The sequence below is a fragment of the Pelodiscus sinensis genome, chromosome 14 (assembly GCF_052426305.1).
Source record: "Pelodiscus sinensis isolate ZL-2025 chromosome 14, ASM5242630v1, whole genome shotgun sequence".
NCBI lineage: Eukaryota > Metazoa > Chordata > Testudines > Trionychidae > Pelodiscus > Pelodiscus sinensis.
Genome location: NC_143065.1, coordinates 12,345,605 through 12,361,149, shown reverse-complemented (window position 1 = coordinate 12,361,149; position 15,545 = coordinate 12,345,605). Strand labels below are relative to the sequence as shown.

The 15,545-nt window shown below is 54.6% G+C and overlaps 1 protein-coding gene across 1 annotated transcript; it reads right to left on the bottom strand.

Annotated features, from left to right (window-relative positions):
* Positions 1 to 2,581: 2,581 nt before the first annotated feature.
* CIMAP1C (ciliary microtubule associated protein 1C) lies at positions 2,582 to 13,389 on the bottom strand. The gene is made up of 4 exons (XM_025186225.3): positions 12,990 to 13,389; positions 11,664 to 11,774; positions 10,936 to 11,046; positions 2,582 to 3,360 (listed from the first exon to the last, which is right to left on the bottom strand). The coding sequence occupies exons 1-4, from the start codon at positions 13,147 to 13,149 to the stop codon at positions 2,897 to 2,899; spliced, it is 846 nt and encodes a 281-aa protein (XP_025042010.3). The 5' UTR covers positions 13,150 to 13,389; the 3' UTR covers positions 2,582 to 2,896.
* Between the last annotated feature and the right edge of the window lie 2,156 nt (positions 13,390 to 15,545).

The following is a 15,545-nucleotide window of genomic DNA, read 5'->3' as shown; positions in this document are numbered from 1 at the left end:
CATGGCGCCCCAGCAACCTGCTTTCCTTCTACCCCTCTGCCACCCCTTCGGCCCTCAACACTGACTCCCCTCTGTCCTGGGCATCAGCTCGTGTTGCTCTCAGTTCCCAATGCTGCCCTGTGGCAGCGAATCGGGGTTCCTCCGATCCTGCAGCCCCGTAGCAGCAAGAACAGACTCCACCCGCCAGTCGAATAGAGAGGGGTTATTGCTTCTCCAGGGTACAGCACAGCATAGACGCGATGCGTCTACAGGAATATGGGCCAGGATGCCTCAGCCCCCTTGAGATGGGGTTCCTGGGCCCCTAGATTCCAGCCCCCTCCTTAGTCTGTTTCCTTCATGGTTTCAGCCCAAGACTCCTCGCTCCCAGACCCTGCCCTAAACCAGGTGTTCATCTCCTCCTCCCTCCCTTTGTCTCTCCCCTGGGGACAGAGCCTTGTTATCAGGTGTCTGGGCTAATACACGTAATGAGTCAGTGGGAATCACACATCACAGCGCAGGGGGACACCGGGTTACAGAGCAGACAGCCCCCCCACTACGTCACATGCCCGCAGGGCTCCGCGGAATGTGCTCCCTGAGCCCAAACGGCCCTCGCCCAACTCCCACGCCCCCAAACAAACCCACAGGCAAGTTCTTGACACTGACATTTTCCATTTTTTGTCAGATGTTCTGCAACATCCAGTCAATGGTTTTATTGTTTTTTCTGAAGCATGTTACTGAGATAGTTTTGGTGGCCAAACACAGTGTCCAGAAAAACCACTCCGCTTTCATGACGTGAAAAATGTTGAAAAGGCTGCCGAGAAAACGGTTTGCAGTGTGGGTGTAGCTGTGTTGGTCCCAGGGTGTTAGAGAGACAAGGTGTGCGATGGTTCCAACAGTCAGTAACTCGTTGGTGGGGGGAGGCCGGTCCAAGGCAAAGGGCAGGAGATGTGCAGCAGTGGGGGGAGGGGAGGGCAGCCGAAGTGCCAGCACTTGATGGCCTCCTGGCTAAACCAGTCAGAATCCCCTGTCAGAGGCTCCAGGATCCCGATCTACTGGCTGGTGAGCACTGCCCCAGTGGGAAGGAGAGAGTTGGCACTACATCAGATTGGCTGGATAAGTGAGCTCGGCTGCCTCTCCCAGGAGGTGGGTTGGTGTCCCTCTCAGAGGGGCTCTCAAATGCCCCCTCCCCACAGATCCCTCCATTGATGCCCCATGTTCACTCAGCACCGCCCACCAATCCCCACCCCAAAACACACACCCCCGATCCACCCGGCCGGTTCACCCTGTCGATAGCAGGCACGACACGATCCCCTTCCAGCAATGGGCACGATGTGCTGTTGGTTCTGGTGTGTCACCTGCCCCAGCCTTTCCCCAGTAATTTCCTTGGCTGCCTGGCTTGTGGATTATCACTCCCCGCTCCACCAAAATTAGACCATTGAGCAAAGAGCTGTGTGCAAGCAAAGGCCCGGGAGAGGTGTCCGGTGTGGTTAGTCGATCCCATGGTGGCCTGGCGCAGTGCTGCAGCCCGGCAGCTGGCAGTACAAGCTCTCCTCAGAGCGCTCCCTCCCTCCCCACCTGAGGGCCCCTACCCTGACATGGAGGGACTCCCCTTCAGAGGGAACCTATGGCCTGGCTGCTCAGTCTCTGGCCTCTCCACAGGTGTCAGAGGCCTCCAAAAACCAGCAAGAGGCTCCAGGACGGGAGTGACTCAGGGCGGACTCTGTGCTGTGTTTGGGGGAGGCAAAGAGGGACTCCAGGCAGACATGGCCAGCAGAGGATTCTCCCTGGGGCAGCAGAGGGGTGACTCCCGGCGGGCCTAGAACCAGGAGAGCTGGCCCTCTGTCCCACCATAGGCCACACGCCAGGGAGGGAGAGAGATTGGGGACAGGCAGAGTGGGGTGGAGGCGAGCTCTGCTATGCCAATCCTGCACAGGCCTACGGTCCCTGTGGGGCATAAGTAGGGCTGTGTCCAGACTCAGGGTTTTTTTCCAAAAAAGTAGCCAGAAATTAAATCGAAAGAACGCGGCTTTTCTTTCGACGGTGGTAAACCTCATTTTACGAGGAAGAACGACTTTTTTCAAAAGTGCTCTTTCGAAAAAAAGGCGTTCTTGAATGCAAACAGGGTTTTTTCAAAAGAGAGCATCCAGACTGCCTTTCGAAAAAGTGGCTTGCTTTTTCGAAAGTTCCGCTTGCAGTCTAGACGCTCTTTTTCGAAAGAAGCTTTTTCAAAAGTATCTTTCGAAAAAGCCTCTTTCGAAAGAGGCTTGTAGTCTAGACATAGCCTAGGTGGCCCCACAGCTGCCGAATCAGGGAGCTGTAAATATCTCCCCGGCGGGGCAGCTCTGAGCACTGCTGGAGTGCAGGGAAGGAGTAAGAACTCAGTCGCCGGCGGCCCACCTCATCCCCCAGAGAGCATGGGCATGTCTCGCCCTGAGGGGCGTCACGCAGCAGCCTCCACTAGGGGCCAGCCTCTTGAAGAACGCAGGGAGCCATGTTTCTCTGGCTTGGCTCAGCGTTCCCTTATTTGGCCGACTCTGCCTGCCTGCGGAGGGCTGGCAAGCTCAATGTGACAGCGCGACTCCTCACCCCATCCCCCTAAAACTGGGCTAAAAATAAACAGGCTTTATTGAGTTCTTTGGCAAAGAAAACACAAGAGCGAAGCGTTCAGTGACAGGGTGGGGTAGGGGTGGGGTTGGCCCTGGCACAGCGCAGCCCATATCACACGGCGAGCCACTCACGCCGAGCAGCAGATCCAGAGCCCATGGCAATCACCAGGAGTCTTGCCATTGACTGGGTGGGCTTTGGCTCCGGCCCCCAGTGCGCCGTGGCTGCTAGAGCTAATACACAGTGATATGCTGTGGTCACATGGTCACGGCCCAGCCTCGGGGTCAGAACAGGCCTGGAGTAGTGGCCTGGCTCACTCCATAACATCAATAACCAAGGGGGAGAGGTACTCAGAGTGCCGGATCCCCAGGCTGAAGTCTGGAGCCCTCGGCTTGGTGACGGTGATACGGCTGGTCTCGTAGTCAGCTGGCCCCGGCGTAGAGTCCCTTACGGACGTGTGCTTTCTCCACATGCTGTAGGCAGGTTGCCGGTGCAAGTAGACATTCGGTTCAGGCACAGTAAAAGCTGCTGGGCCAGGGCCTCTCGCCAGTAGCGCTGAGTCCGCTTTGGAGGCCATGCTGTAGCAGGGAGCAGATGGCTTGATGGGAAGTCCGGGGCCCAGCATCCCGGGGAGGGTATAAGCATTGGCAGCTGGGTTGGGATCGTTCTCCCGGAAACGAGTGCGGTCCGCCAAGGAATAAGCTGGCGCGTTGGGTTCCCCTTGCGGATGCACCATCTCTGGGTGGTATGCATTTGGGGCAGGCATGATCATCAAACCTGGGAACCAAGAGGCGGTTTGGGATGGTTACTGCAGTCGGATTGGATTCTACATACGTCTGATGCTGCCTGTGTGAGGTGTAAGCTGGTGCCCGTTGTGGGGCTATGCCACGGGCTTCTGGCCATGGCAGACCTCACCTCAAACGTGGCTCACATTGCAAAAGAGTTCCTGTCTTACCACAGTGTCTCGGGCCTGGGGAAATGGCGAGGACAGATTGGCACAGCTGCGCACAGGGGACCAGCAGGTAGAAAGGAGGGTGTATTCATAGAGCTGCAGGGTGGGATACTAATAGGGAAGAATATTGTACTTCAGCACTGAGACTCAGCTGGTGTACATCGGTACAGCTCCATCTATTTCAGTGGCATTAAAGCCATTTACACCAAGAATCATCTAGCTCCAAGGGTTATAAAATCATGAGTGGTGTGGAGAGGGCAGATAAAGAAAAGTTATTTATTAGTTCCCTAAATAGAAGAACTAGAGGACAACAAATGAAGTTAATGGGTAACAGGTTTAAAACTAATAAAAGAAAGTTCTTCTTCACACAGCGTGTAGTCAACCTGTGGAACTCCTTGCCAGAGGAGACTGTGAAGGCTAGGACTATAATAGAGTTTAAAGAGAAGCCAGATAATTTCATGGAGGTTAGGTCCTTAAAAGGCTATTAGCCAGGGGATAGAAATGGTGTCCCTGGCCTCTGTTTGTCAGAGGCTGGAGAGGGATGGCAGGAGATAAATCGCTTGAACATTGTCTTCGGTCCACCTTCTCTGGGGCACCTGGTGCTGGCCACTGTCAGCAGACAGGCTACTGGGCTAGATGGACCTTTGGTCTGACCCAGTACGGCCGTTCTTATGTTCTTATGTAAGGGTTTAGCATCACTTGCCTTCACTCTACCAGGCACTGGGCAAAACTCCCACATTTCAATGGCTGAATGACATTGTCAACCAGTTGGTGGCCACGGGGCTTTGTCACATGTGGTCCTACCTGCAGCAGCTCCTGGCCCAGTCTGGACACTGTCTCTCTTTCATCCTGCCATTCCTGACGTAGCCCATCCCCCGCTCCCCATTCCCTCACCCGCACGCTGCCTTGCCAGCTGTCTCCTGCTACCTGATATTACGAACACCTGGGCATGCCACCGGAATGCCGTGCTGCCTGCGGCGTGTCCAGGGGATTCTGCGCAGGGCACATTCCCCGTGGGACTCACACATCCAAAAGCAAGTGTAAGCACCCGGAAGATGATATGCTACAATGCCTCAGCCCACTTCCTGTGTTCCCTGGGGCCCACAAAGGGCTCAGCCCAGCTCCCATTGCTCAGTGGGCGCTCCATCCGTGATACACGTCAAGTATCTCCTCCGATGCTGGCTCACCAAGAAGACACCAGCCTCCCCTTTGTCAATGGAGAGTCATGGCCAAGTGAGTTCCCTCACTACATATCATGGGCAGCCGCCCAGAGAGGTGCTGATCTGGCTGAGGTAGAAGGGAAGGGGCCCATGCTAAGGAGAGGAGGAGGCAGCACCTGAGCCAGCCCTGCTTCCAGCTCACGAAGAGGAGCTGTTCCACAGACACGGATCTGGGCCAGCCATGAGGGTCCAGGCCTTGTCTGGGGGCTCTAGGTAACTGCAGCCTTCCCCAGTAGAGCAGCTGCAGGGCCAGACCCTCGTCTCATTGATGACAATGGGATCCTTGCCCTTGATGGCAATGGGTTTGGTCAGTACAATCCCCACCCGATGCCATTGCAGCCTGAGCCTTGGGGAGACCCCCTGCCCAGGGGGCTTGACAAGGGTCAGCTGGGAGAGACTCTCCAAGCACCTGCAGAGCCAAGAAGCCATCAGGAAGCCAAACGCTCACCCTCCTCATCCATCTCTGCCTTTTCCATGGGCCCCGTCCCCACATGACGCTCCATTGCCTCCTCTCCTCTCACTGGCCTGTCTGCACCACAACAGCTTCATGCCCAGCTGCCTGGCCACAGCCTCAGTGGTTAGAGTGGGGGGGTGGAATTTGAACATGCCACCTTGTGCTCCTGAGGCTGGTGCCCGATGCCCTATCCCCTAGCCCACTGGAGGACCCACTCCACCTCCCTGGCTTTAGCAGGTGCCAAGAACAGCTCCAAACGTGGGGCAGCTGGTGTTGCCTACCTGGCTGCAACCCCAGTAGTTCAGGGGGGTAGGGTCTCCGGGTTGTTTTGTGATCACCGTTTGGGGTCTGAGACTGTTCTATGGCTTCCCCGTTGTCTCTTTGACTGGGATTCCAAGAAGCCTTGGCCATGGGCAAGCAACGTAGAGCAATCAAGGGTCACCAGCCTGGAGGGCCTTCTACTGAAAGGCAAGCACCTTGGACAGGGAGCCAGCTACCGCCCAGAGAAACCCAGCCAGAGTGAGGATGGTCACCAGACACAGGACACTGCACATTTCTAGACGGAAGCTGTTCACGGGAGAGAGACGTGCAGTGATGGCTGAGCAGGAGGAGTGGGGTGCACAACTGCAGGAAGTTCTTGGGACCTCTGAAAGTGTGGCCCAAGACCCACCGTGCTCTCAGAGCGGTGAGGATGTCGGGAAGAGAGATTTGCATGCAGGTATGTGTTCGTTTTGCACGGATCTGTGTAACTCGTGTTTTTTCTATGAGGAAAGTGTGTGTGTGGGAGGGGAACAATTGGCCAGCACATGCCTGGCTCTGGTGGGAGCACGCAGCCGCTACTGGGGAGCTAATTTCAATACTCAGGTAATTGGCCCATGGAGTGTGCACTGGGGGTGTTTGCCTGCAGGCCCACAAACTGCCTAAATTCTGCCCAGTCCCAACACGCCCAGGGCCTGTGCCCTCCCCGGGTGGGGTCCAGTACCGCAGACTGGGGAGCCTCCAGCAGGGGAAATCACCAGGGTTGCATCGCTCCCTGGGAGCTCCCAAGGAAAGCACTTCCCACAGGCCACCACCTGGCTGGCCTCTGACCAGTCTGCCCCTCTGGGACAGCTGTGGTGAGAGAGTCCACTGGCTCCCGGCTGCGGGGCTCTGTCTGCTCTCTTCTCCCACACAACAGCGTGCCGGGAACAGAAGGGCTCCCAGGCCTGGACCTGCACAAACCATCCGGGGCTGTTTGTTTCCTCACCCCCTCGCGGGCCCTGGGTCGCAGAGCTCTTTAGCGAAGAAGCTAAACTAGCAGCCTGCGTAGCTCATGCCCCAGGCCCTCCTGCTGCAGAGAAATCAGGTCAATAGCTGTGCTGGCCGCTGCAGCTTTTCTGCTCAGCATCCTCCCTGGCTGCTTCTTGGCTAAGGACCAGAGCAGGTATGGCCGGGGTCCTGCTGGGACGCTCTCACTAAGGGTATCAGCATCTCCCCTCGCCCCTCGGGCCATTCTCCTCGGGAACCTTTTGCTTTCATCTTCATCCTTCAAAGCCCTTCTGCACACAGCCACTACTTCTGTTCAATGACCACAGGCACCCCAGGGGACTGGTTTCCTCTCTTTCTCCCTGATTGCCCTGCTTCCCATAGGAGCTCACCGGGTCTTCATGCCTCATTGCCTCTTCCAGCAAGAGCCGTGTTTTCTCCTGAGGAACAGTTCCACTCGCCCGGGGCCCCTTTGGCTCGCAGCTCGCGTGCCCGGCTTGCTCCCGATCACCTCAGCTCAAGCCGTGGAAGGAGCGGGTCTAAGCAAGGCCCATAGTTGGCTCTGAGGGCTGGATTCTGCACCGGAGAGACTCGACTCTGTCTGCCGGCCGGCGGTGCCAAGTGAACGGCTCAGACACATTTGTGCACCCTGCCTAAACCAGGCATCCCAGCCCTGCAGTGCTAACCTTTCAGAGGCTCACCGCATGAAAGGCACAGGCCAGATGAGTCAGACCATCAACCCCCAAACAGGCAGGCTGGATGGACACAGCAGGTCACGTCACGGGTCACACAACAGAGCTGCAAGCACATCACCAAGTGCAATGACAGCACAACCGTCACGCCTTTGAAGAACCTTCAGCGCTGGCATCCGCTCCTCCCGCGCAGCTGGGCAGGGGCAGAAGATGGCCCATGGGACACCAGACTGAACGGGAAGGAGGATTATGTGCCCAGCAGAAGGAGTGGTCAGAGCCCCACAGAAGCTCCCCGAGAAAGCTACCAGTTCTTTACTAGGTCCAAGCTGTTCCCTGCTTGGTTTGCATGTTGTTATTAGCCACGTATACAGCTTTGTAGGCATGGGAGGATCTCACGGAAATGTGGCAATCAAATGGCAGCTCCTGCCCAAACAATGTATAGTCTAGAAAGGCAGGGACTGGGGGGATGAGGTGGAGACGGATTCTGAGGTGAAGGACCAGACGAGGTCTGTTCAGGCCAAGCCCAGGAGGTAACCAGAGGGCTGTCCAGAAGGGTAATGCAGAGGCCAGCAGAGTACAGTGATGGAGCTGAGAATGCAGGTGGATGGAGCCAAGAAAGAAGCAGCGTCTGAGCAATTGCCTCCCCTATACTTCTGTTCAGTGCCCACCAGCTGCCACCTCCCAACCCGCCCTCCTCAGATGGATGCCTAGAATGCCACATGGGGCAAATCTGCCTGCAGCCCCGGGCATGTTTGTGTCTGGCAAGGCCAGCATGTATGTCCGCTCAGGACTTGCTGTGCCCAGCAGGAGCCTGCTGTTCCCCTGGAGGGAATGCCAATCAAGCCATGAGGTAATCTGGCTTCCTCTTCGCAGGGCTACGCCCAGGGAACTAGCTATGCCCTCATGGACTGTGTGGTTTCTGTGAGGAGCTGGAAATGAGATCATCTGGAACAGCAGGCTGTATTCAGACAGGAGCCTTGGCTTGGACTCATACTCACAGGCATCCTTCAACTGCCCAGTCGTAAGCTGTGGTGGTCTTTTCCCTGTGCCTCTGGGCCCCTGAGTTAGAGGCCTCTTGGCTGTCGCTCTTGGGATATCTTCCCCCAGATTTGGGCTTTGGCCCAATGGATAGTGGACTCTGTCAGTGCTGGTACAGAGGCGGTCACAAACTGCATGCAGGCAAGCTCGTCTGCCAGAAAAGCAACCCCACACCAATGCCCAGTTCCCAGACAATAACTGCCACAGGAATTGACTAATCAGGGTGCAATTTCTCCTGCTGCTCACTTGGCTCCCTCCCCAGAAGCTTCCCCCCCACACACACACACACCCCTGTCTCACCCCAAACTAACACCACACAGCGTGGCTGCACAAGACCAAATGTTTGCTTACACGCTAAAAAATAAAGAACTTGGAAGCCAGATACCGCAACATTATCATGCCTATTTAAGCGAGGAAACTGAGCGACCAAGGTGATGTGTGACTGGGCCACATGCACTCAGAAGGTCTCTGATAGAGTCAGGAATTTAACCCATCTCCCAGCGCCTAATCTTGTGCCTCTTCGTAGAATCATAGAATCCTAGGGCCGGAAGAGACCTCAGAAGTCTTGTTTCCTTCAGATCAGCCTGTCTCCTTCATGTGGGCGCAAATATTTGAAGACGTAGGCATCGTCGGCCATGCTTTGGGTTGCGGGACAGCCAGTTCTCGTGCTCAGGGATCTCATGTCCCTCTCCCCATAGCTATTATAACAGACAATCCACTATGGCGATGTAAGACAGCACCACTAAACTGCTCGATGGCTTTGTAATTCCTGGTTGCTTATCTTTAATTCCAGAGCTAATCTCCAAAGTTCTGAATGATTAAACTAAAGCCTCTTGGATTCCCTGCCATTATTCCACGTGGTTTGCACTGTATATTCATTCAGGCAGACACATACGTGGCCTCTCCAAGTCCCCCAGCTTTAAGAAGATGCGGTGTTCTGGGTCTTTCGAGCTACCCAAAATGGCCTTGATGCTCTCCCTTCCCATTCTTCTGCTTAAAGCAAACCCTAGAGATATTTGCACATCTGTCCAGCTGGCTTCTAATGGCTAGACAGAGCCACAGTGCTTCCCATCACCTGCTCCAAGGCAGGGAACACAGCTGGATACAGCCAATAAAATTCCAGATGTGGCTTCTGTCAATAAGCCACATGTCTTTGCGGGGGTGGGAGTAGGAGCAGACTCCATCTCTCTGCCTCCAACGTGAGTTGAAATAACATATGTGCAGCCTGTAAGCTCCTTTGGCAGGGACCCCCTGATGGTTCTGTGTATGTTCAGCACCTAGCATAATGGGGCGCTGGTCTATGACTGGGGCTTTGCCAGTTTACCTTTTTGATGGCAAATTCCTGTGATGGGGAATCTGCTGCTGTAGAGCTCCTGGTGCTAGTTGTCTGCCAGGGTGAGTCTGGTATGCCTGGACAGTGGTTGGAGGACGTGCATCTGTAGGAACTTTCCCAGTGTCCTTTTTTACCTCCCATTAAATACATTTTTCACCGTACCTCTTGATTCCCAGAGAGGACGTGGCGGTCACATGGGGGAAGCGGAATTTGCCCTCTCTGAACCACATTAAAAAAACATGCGCAGGGTCTGATCCGAAGCCAACTGAAGTCCATGGGGCTCTTTGCACTGGCCAGAAAGGGCTGCACATCAGCCCTGGTTTCTCCAAGAGGAGAGGGTCAAGGTCTCTCCCACTCAGCCCGGGCATGATGGCACAAGGTGAATTAGGGGCATGGAGGTCAGCCGCTGGCAGCTCTGCTTAGAACAGGGGGATGGACCAACAGCTTTGGCAACACCTGTGGCACCTGCCCTCCGGTGGCCCAGCCGTCAGCTGCTGTCCTCCCCAATATCTTCGCTACCGTACCTCAGTGCTAAGATAACACTGTTGCGCTTCCAGTCTGGTGTTGCCTGCCACTCTACCAAGGTACCTCCCTCCGATCTGGACATTGGGCCGTCCCTGAGCAGCCCTGCAGGGAGGCAAGTCAGCTCCTGGATGCACTGACAGGTTGTGGTGGGATCGTGCTGGAACACATGCCCTCTAAGGACTAGACTGAGACATCGACTCCCTGCAGGTGCAGCCAAGGTAGAGTTGAACCCGTGTCTGCAGAGAAGACAGGCTACTGCATTCACACATTGCAACAGCAGGGCCCCTGAAGGACTAATTACCTTCTGCCTCCTTCCTCCCTGTGTGTAGCAAGGCCTGGCAGAAGCCATCGAAATTCCAGCTAGGCTAGGAGATGCAGGCTCAGCTTCTCTGCTGGTGTAATCCAGTGGAGCTCCAGTGTGGAGCTGGGCCAATGCACACCCTCAAAGGAGTGCGCCCGGAGAGAATCCGAATTGGTATAACACCAGTGAGGTCACCAGGGCTGGCTATGAATCAGGCCTGCTTGGATTCAGTATGTTAGTTATTTTTTGCAAAGGCACCGAGAGGGCTTGTGCTATGGATGTGCCCAGAAGTTAGGAAGAAGTGGCTCCTCCGGGTGTGAGTGTTTGGGATAGTAGGTCTGTGCATGCTGCCTTCCAGGGCTGGGACGGGGTGGGGCACAGCCATGGCTTTGTAGGGCCAGGCAGGGTATCTGTGTCCTCACCTGCTTTAAGAAGGAAGCAGCCCCTGCCTGTTATCAGCTGCTAGGTGGAGCAGCGGCTGGTTCTGGGTCGAGCCACGTCCCACTGAACGGAGCCCTTCTTAGGACAAGGGTGTGTGCCTGATTCATGAAACATGCGGCAAGAGCCGACCAGCCATGCTCCAGCTACTCACCTAGACTCTTCTCCCGGTTCTGCATGCGGAAGGACGGTGGCGTCCACCACCCAAAGCGGGAGAGGTGAGGGTCTACGAAGTAGGCATCGGGACTGACAGTGTCAGCCAACACTGCAAGAGAAAAGAGAAGACTCCAGTTCAGGGAGCCTCAGCTCACAAGCTGCAGCTGAGAGACCTGACCGGCCGTTCGCCATCTTTCACTGGCTCAGCTTCCGTGGTCCCTCTCACTTCCCCGAGAGCCCTTGGAACTGGGGTTCATGCTAAGACAGGGGCTGGCTACATGACTTCACACGGCTGATTTCACCCCTGACCGGGACAGTGGGCCAGCAATGGGCTGATGCAGGGCCCATAGGCTGGTAGCACCACATGACCACTCCTGCACTTGGCCACCATTTGCCTGGGAGGCCTCCAAGACAATGCGCTACTTCCATAGCGACAGTAGCACATGCCATTTACCTGTAACTGGGTGTAGGTTAGGTACCCCATCCAAGGACACCTGGGATGAAGCCCTTCCACATACTGGTGAGGTGCTCAGTCCTCAGGCCTGCGAGGCTAAGTCAGGTTGCCTTTTCCTCCCACTATAGGGAGGCAGCGTTCCAGACTCCCTGGGGATTTTGTATTGTAGGGCACTATGGGCCAGGTGTTCAGCAGGCGTGAATCACCGATGTCAGTGGAATGACACCAGTTCACGCCAGCTGAGGGTGTCTCCCCCGTTCGGGAGTGCTCACTTTTCTCCGAGTGTTTGATTCGCATCGTGTAGGTGGGTTCAGCAAACATGGTGAAGTCGTGGTTCCTGATGCCAGTGCAAGGCTGCCGGCCGTATTTCCCAGACCCTGGCCCTGGAACGCAAACAGCGAGGTCAATGCAGAGTGTTAATGTAAGGAGAGGAATGAGCCAGCCACCCTTTAGCTTATTGAGTTAAGCTCCAACCAGAAGAGAGTCGGTCCCTAAGCTTCCTGGGATGCTCCTTTCTGCTCCTGCCCATGTATCGTCGCAGTCCAAGATAAGGAAGTGATCTCGGGACTAGTGTCCCTTAACAAGGTCTCTAGCCCCCTGCTCCAAACCCCATTCTTCAGGGCTTAACAGAGAGTGACCATCCTCTAATGAGAAAGTCTTTAGTCGCCCACCTGCCTGGTAGCAACCTATTCCCTGGCATGGGATATAATTATGGAGTTACCAGACGTGAAGGTTTGCCCTGAATGAGATTTCTAGCCCCCGCTCTCCAGGACACCATGATGTGGGTGTTTCCATCCCTAGTGGAGGGACCTACCTCACCCCCATCATCACTCCAGCGTGCAGAGGTGTTCATGTGACCGCAAAGGTGACTGTGCTGGAAGGTCATGGCTTTCTAACCGCTCCATCCTGGAAAGCAGCTCTTTGTAAAAGAAAGATTCCAGGATAGACCCCCCCCCCGAACCGCAACACTCCAAGCTCAGTTGCTTGGCTGTCCACTATGGGCTACCAGCAGGTTCCTAGCAGTTCTAAGGTCCATCCTTTGAGATTAACAAGAAGGTCTCCAGCCCTTCTATTTCCTACCCTTCCTGGCTGGTTCGAATGTGATTTCTGCAGATTTTGCACAAGCCATAGTGATAACCCAATGTAACAAATGCTTTGTCAGCCCGACGAGCCAGTGGCATCCCACTAAAGACAGGCACGCCCTCGCAATGCTGGTTCCCTGTGGACTCTGACCAGGGGTAACCCATCTCTACACATATGTGCTTCTCCACTAGTCCCGCTTCCACCCTCAGATCTGGCTGTATTTCTATTTACAGCAAACCCATCTCTAAAATGCTCCCCTGCCTGCCGTAGCCTGGGAAGTGCTAACTATTATTTAATTACTATTAGCATCAACAGCAGCATCTCTCCATCCATCTGCCATCTTGAGATACTAGGAAATCCCCATTGATTCTAGGTACATGTCTGTCTATTTCTCTGCCCATCCCCATAGCATCAGGGGATGCTTTCACTCCAGCTGGAGCAAAGCAGGGCCAGGCAGGCTGTATCTTCCTGGGCCTGGTTTGGGATGTGGTTCCCCAGGTAAGACGTTCACTCACCCTTGATTTTGGCAGTGATTGGTGGGTACTGCTTGGCTCCCCCCGGTGCCGGGGCTGAGGTTCTGTAGCTGCTAGGGCCATAATTGCCAGCTTGGCTAGGGCCTCTAGACTTAGACATCTCCCTTGGGGGGCCACCGCGAGCTGCCTTTATAGCTTCCATCGACAGCTGTCGCCCTGGAAACACGCACCAAGAAAACACTAAGTAAATAAATAGCACTCTGAGCGTGGCGTCTGGATCACGGGACCGGGGCCGGGATGGACCACAGGGCCGCGGGGACAAAGTCAAAGCAGCTGTTGGCAAAACGTGCGTGGGGGAAAGACGTGCTCTTTGTGAACGGCCAGCGGTGCCTCGCGCTGCTGCTGCTGCAGCTGAGTCAGGGCTAAAAGTGCAATTTAAAAAAATAAACCCCAAAAGCGCCCGGATCCTCCTCAGACTTGCCTCCAACTTCTTTTTTTGGTGTGTAAATAGCAGCCCCTGCTCCGAGGAGCCCTGTGGTTGCCAAGGGGATGATGTAAGTGCGGAATCTGAAAGGTCTGTTTATTTCCACATTGCCATGGTGCTGGTAGAATGTTATGGAGGGATGACAGAGGGGCCTGGCTAGCCCCCGATGTGGTGGGCATTAGCTCTGCATAGTGACCACTAAGGAGGAGAAAGCCACAGGCAATTGCTGAGGCCCGGTCCAGGCAGGCGCCAAAGGATGCTCCTGTTACCTACCGTTGCTGCTTTTGTACAAGGGAGATTCAGTAAAAACCAAAAAAACTTTTATGAGCGCCGCAGCCCAGGATGTTATCACGGAATAATGCCCAGTCTGTGAAAACCACACGAGCGCTCATCGAAAGGAACTGGCTGCTGATGTGGCCAGGCTGCTCTCAAAAGAGTTTGCTATGGCCCTCGACCGGCTCTGCCACTGATCGGCTGTGGCGTTGGGCACGTCATTTCTCCATTCTCAGCCTGTTTCCCTCACTCCCCTTCCCTGTGCTTCCTGTTTCGATGGACTGTCTCTCAGTGCATACGCACAGTGCCTGCCGCAATGGGCTCTCGGTCTCGGCTGGGCCTTCTAGGCGCAATTAGTGTGAACAATTAATAATCCTGGCCTGGCCTTGTGCTTTGAATGAAACAGGGAGGGGGTTCTTCACAGTGCCACTGTGTGGATCTGACCCTGGGCAAATCAGTTCATTGCCCCGTGCCTCAGTTTACCCATCTGTAAGAGAGGGCTTATAACACTTCCCTGCCTTTGTAAAGGGCTTTGAGGGTCTCCACTAACACAAGGACACAAATGACACTAAAACCACACATTATGTCAACCTCTGGGCCAACCCTTCTCCCTTTTCAAGAGTAAGTCTTGTAAAAGCAAAGAGATTACAGGGGAATTTTGATATACCCCCCCAAGGACGTAACTATGTCTTATCCAGCTGGGAAGTGGCAGAACTGCTTGCTCTCCCTGTGCTGAGCAAACCCTTTGAGAGCACCACCTGTGTATCTGCTGCAGTCCCCGTGCTGCTTCTGTCGTGTTGGCATGGTTATCAATTCGTAGAGTACTCTGCAAGGGTAGGCCAGCAAGTCTGGAATTTCTTCTGTGAGAGAAGAATGTGCATTCCCTAAAACCAAGGGTGCCATTTATGGAAGGCTGGGGGGAAGAGGGGCAGTAGCCACCCCCTTCTCCCCAGAGATTGGAATGTATAGGCAGCAGATTTAAAACAAACATAATACATTATTTTTTCAAAGTCAGCCTGTGAGATTGTTTGCCAGGAGCTGGTGGAAAGGCCCAAACTGTAATAGGGTTCCAATAAGAACAAAATGGCTGCATCTAGACTGGCATGATTTTGCGCAAAAGTGGCTGCTTTTGCACAAGATCTTGCCGCCTGTCTACACTGGCCGCGAGTATTTGCGCAAGAACACTGACGTTGTAATGTACAAAATCAGTGATTCTTGCGCAAATACTCTGATGCTCCCGCTCAGGGATAAGCCCTCTTGCACAAGTATTCTTGCACAAGAGGGCCGGTGTAGACAGCAACGTTAATTTCTTGCGCAAGAAAACCCTATGGCTAAAATGGCCATCGGCGCTTTCTTGCGCAAGAGAGCGTCTACACTGGCACGGATGCTTTTGCACAAAAGCACATCTCTTGCGCAAAGGCACATGCCAGTATAGACGCTCTCGTGCGCAAATACTTTTAATGGAAAAACTTTTCCGTTAAAAGTATTTGCACAAAATCATGCCAGTTTAGACGCAGCCAATAAGTTCAAGGAAGATACGTCCATCAATGGCCACCTGCCAGAGTGGGCAGGGATTGTGTCCCTAGCTTCTATTTGCCACAAGCTGGGAATGGGCAACGGGATGGATCATGATGATTGCCTCTTCTGTTTATTCCTTCGGAAGCACCTGGCATTGCCCACTGCTGGCAGACAGGCTACAGGGCTAGAAGGACCACTGGTCTGACCCAGCATGGCCATTCTGATGTACTTATACAGAGCCCAAATGTATCTGCCCCCTGTTGTAACCCACCAGACCCTACTCCCCCTCCAGAGCTCAGAGCGAGGCCGGGAGTCCTGATGGG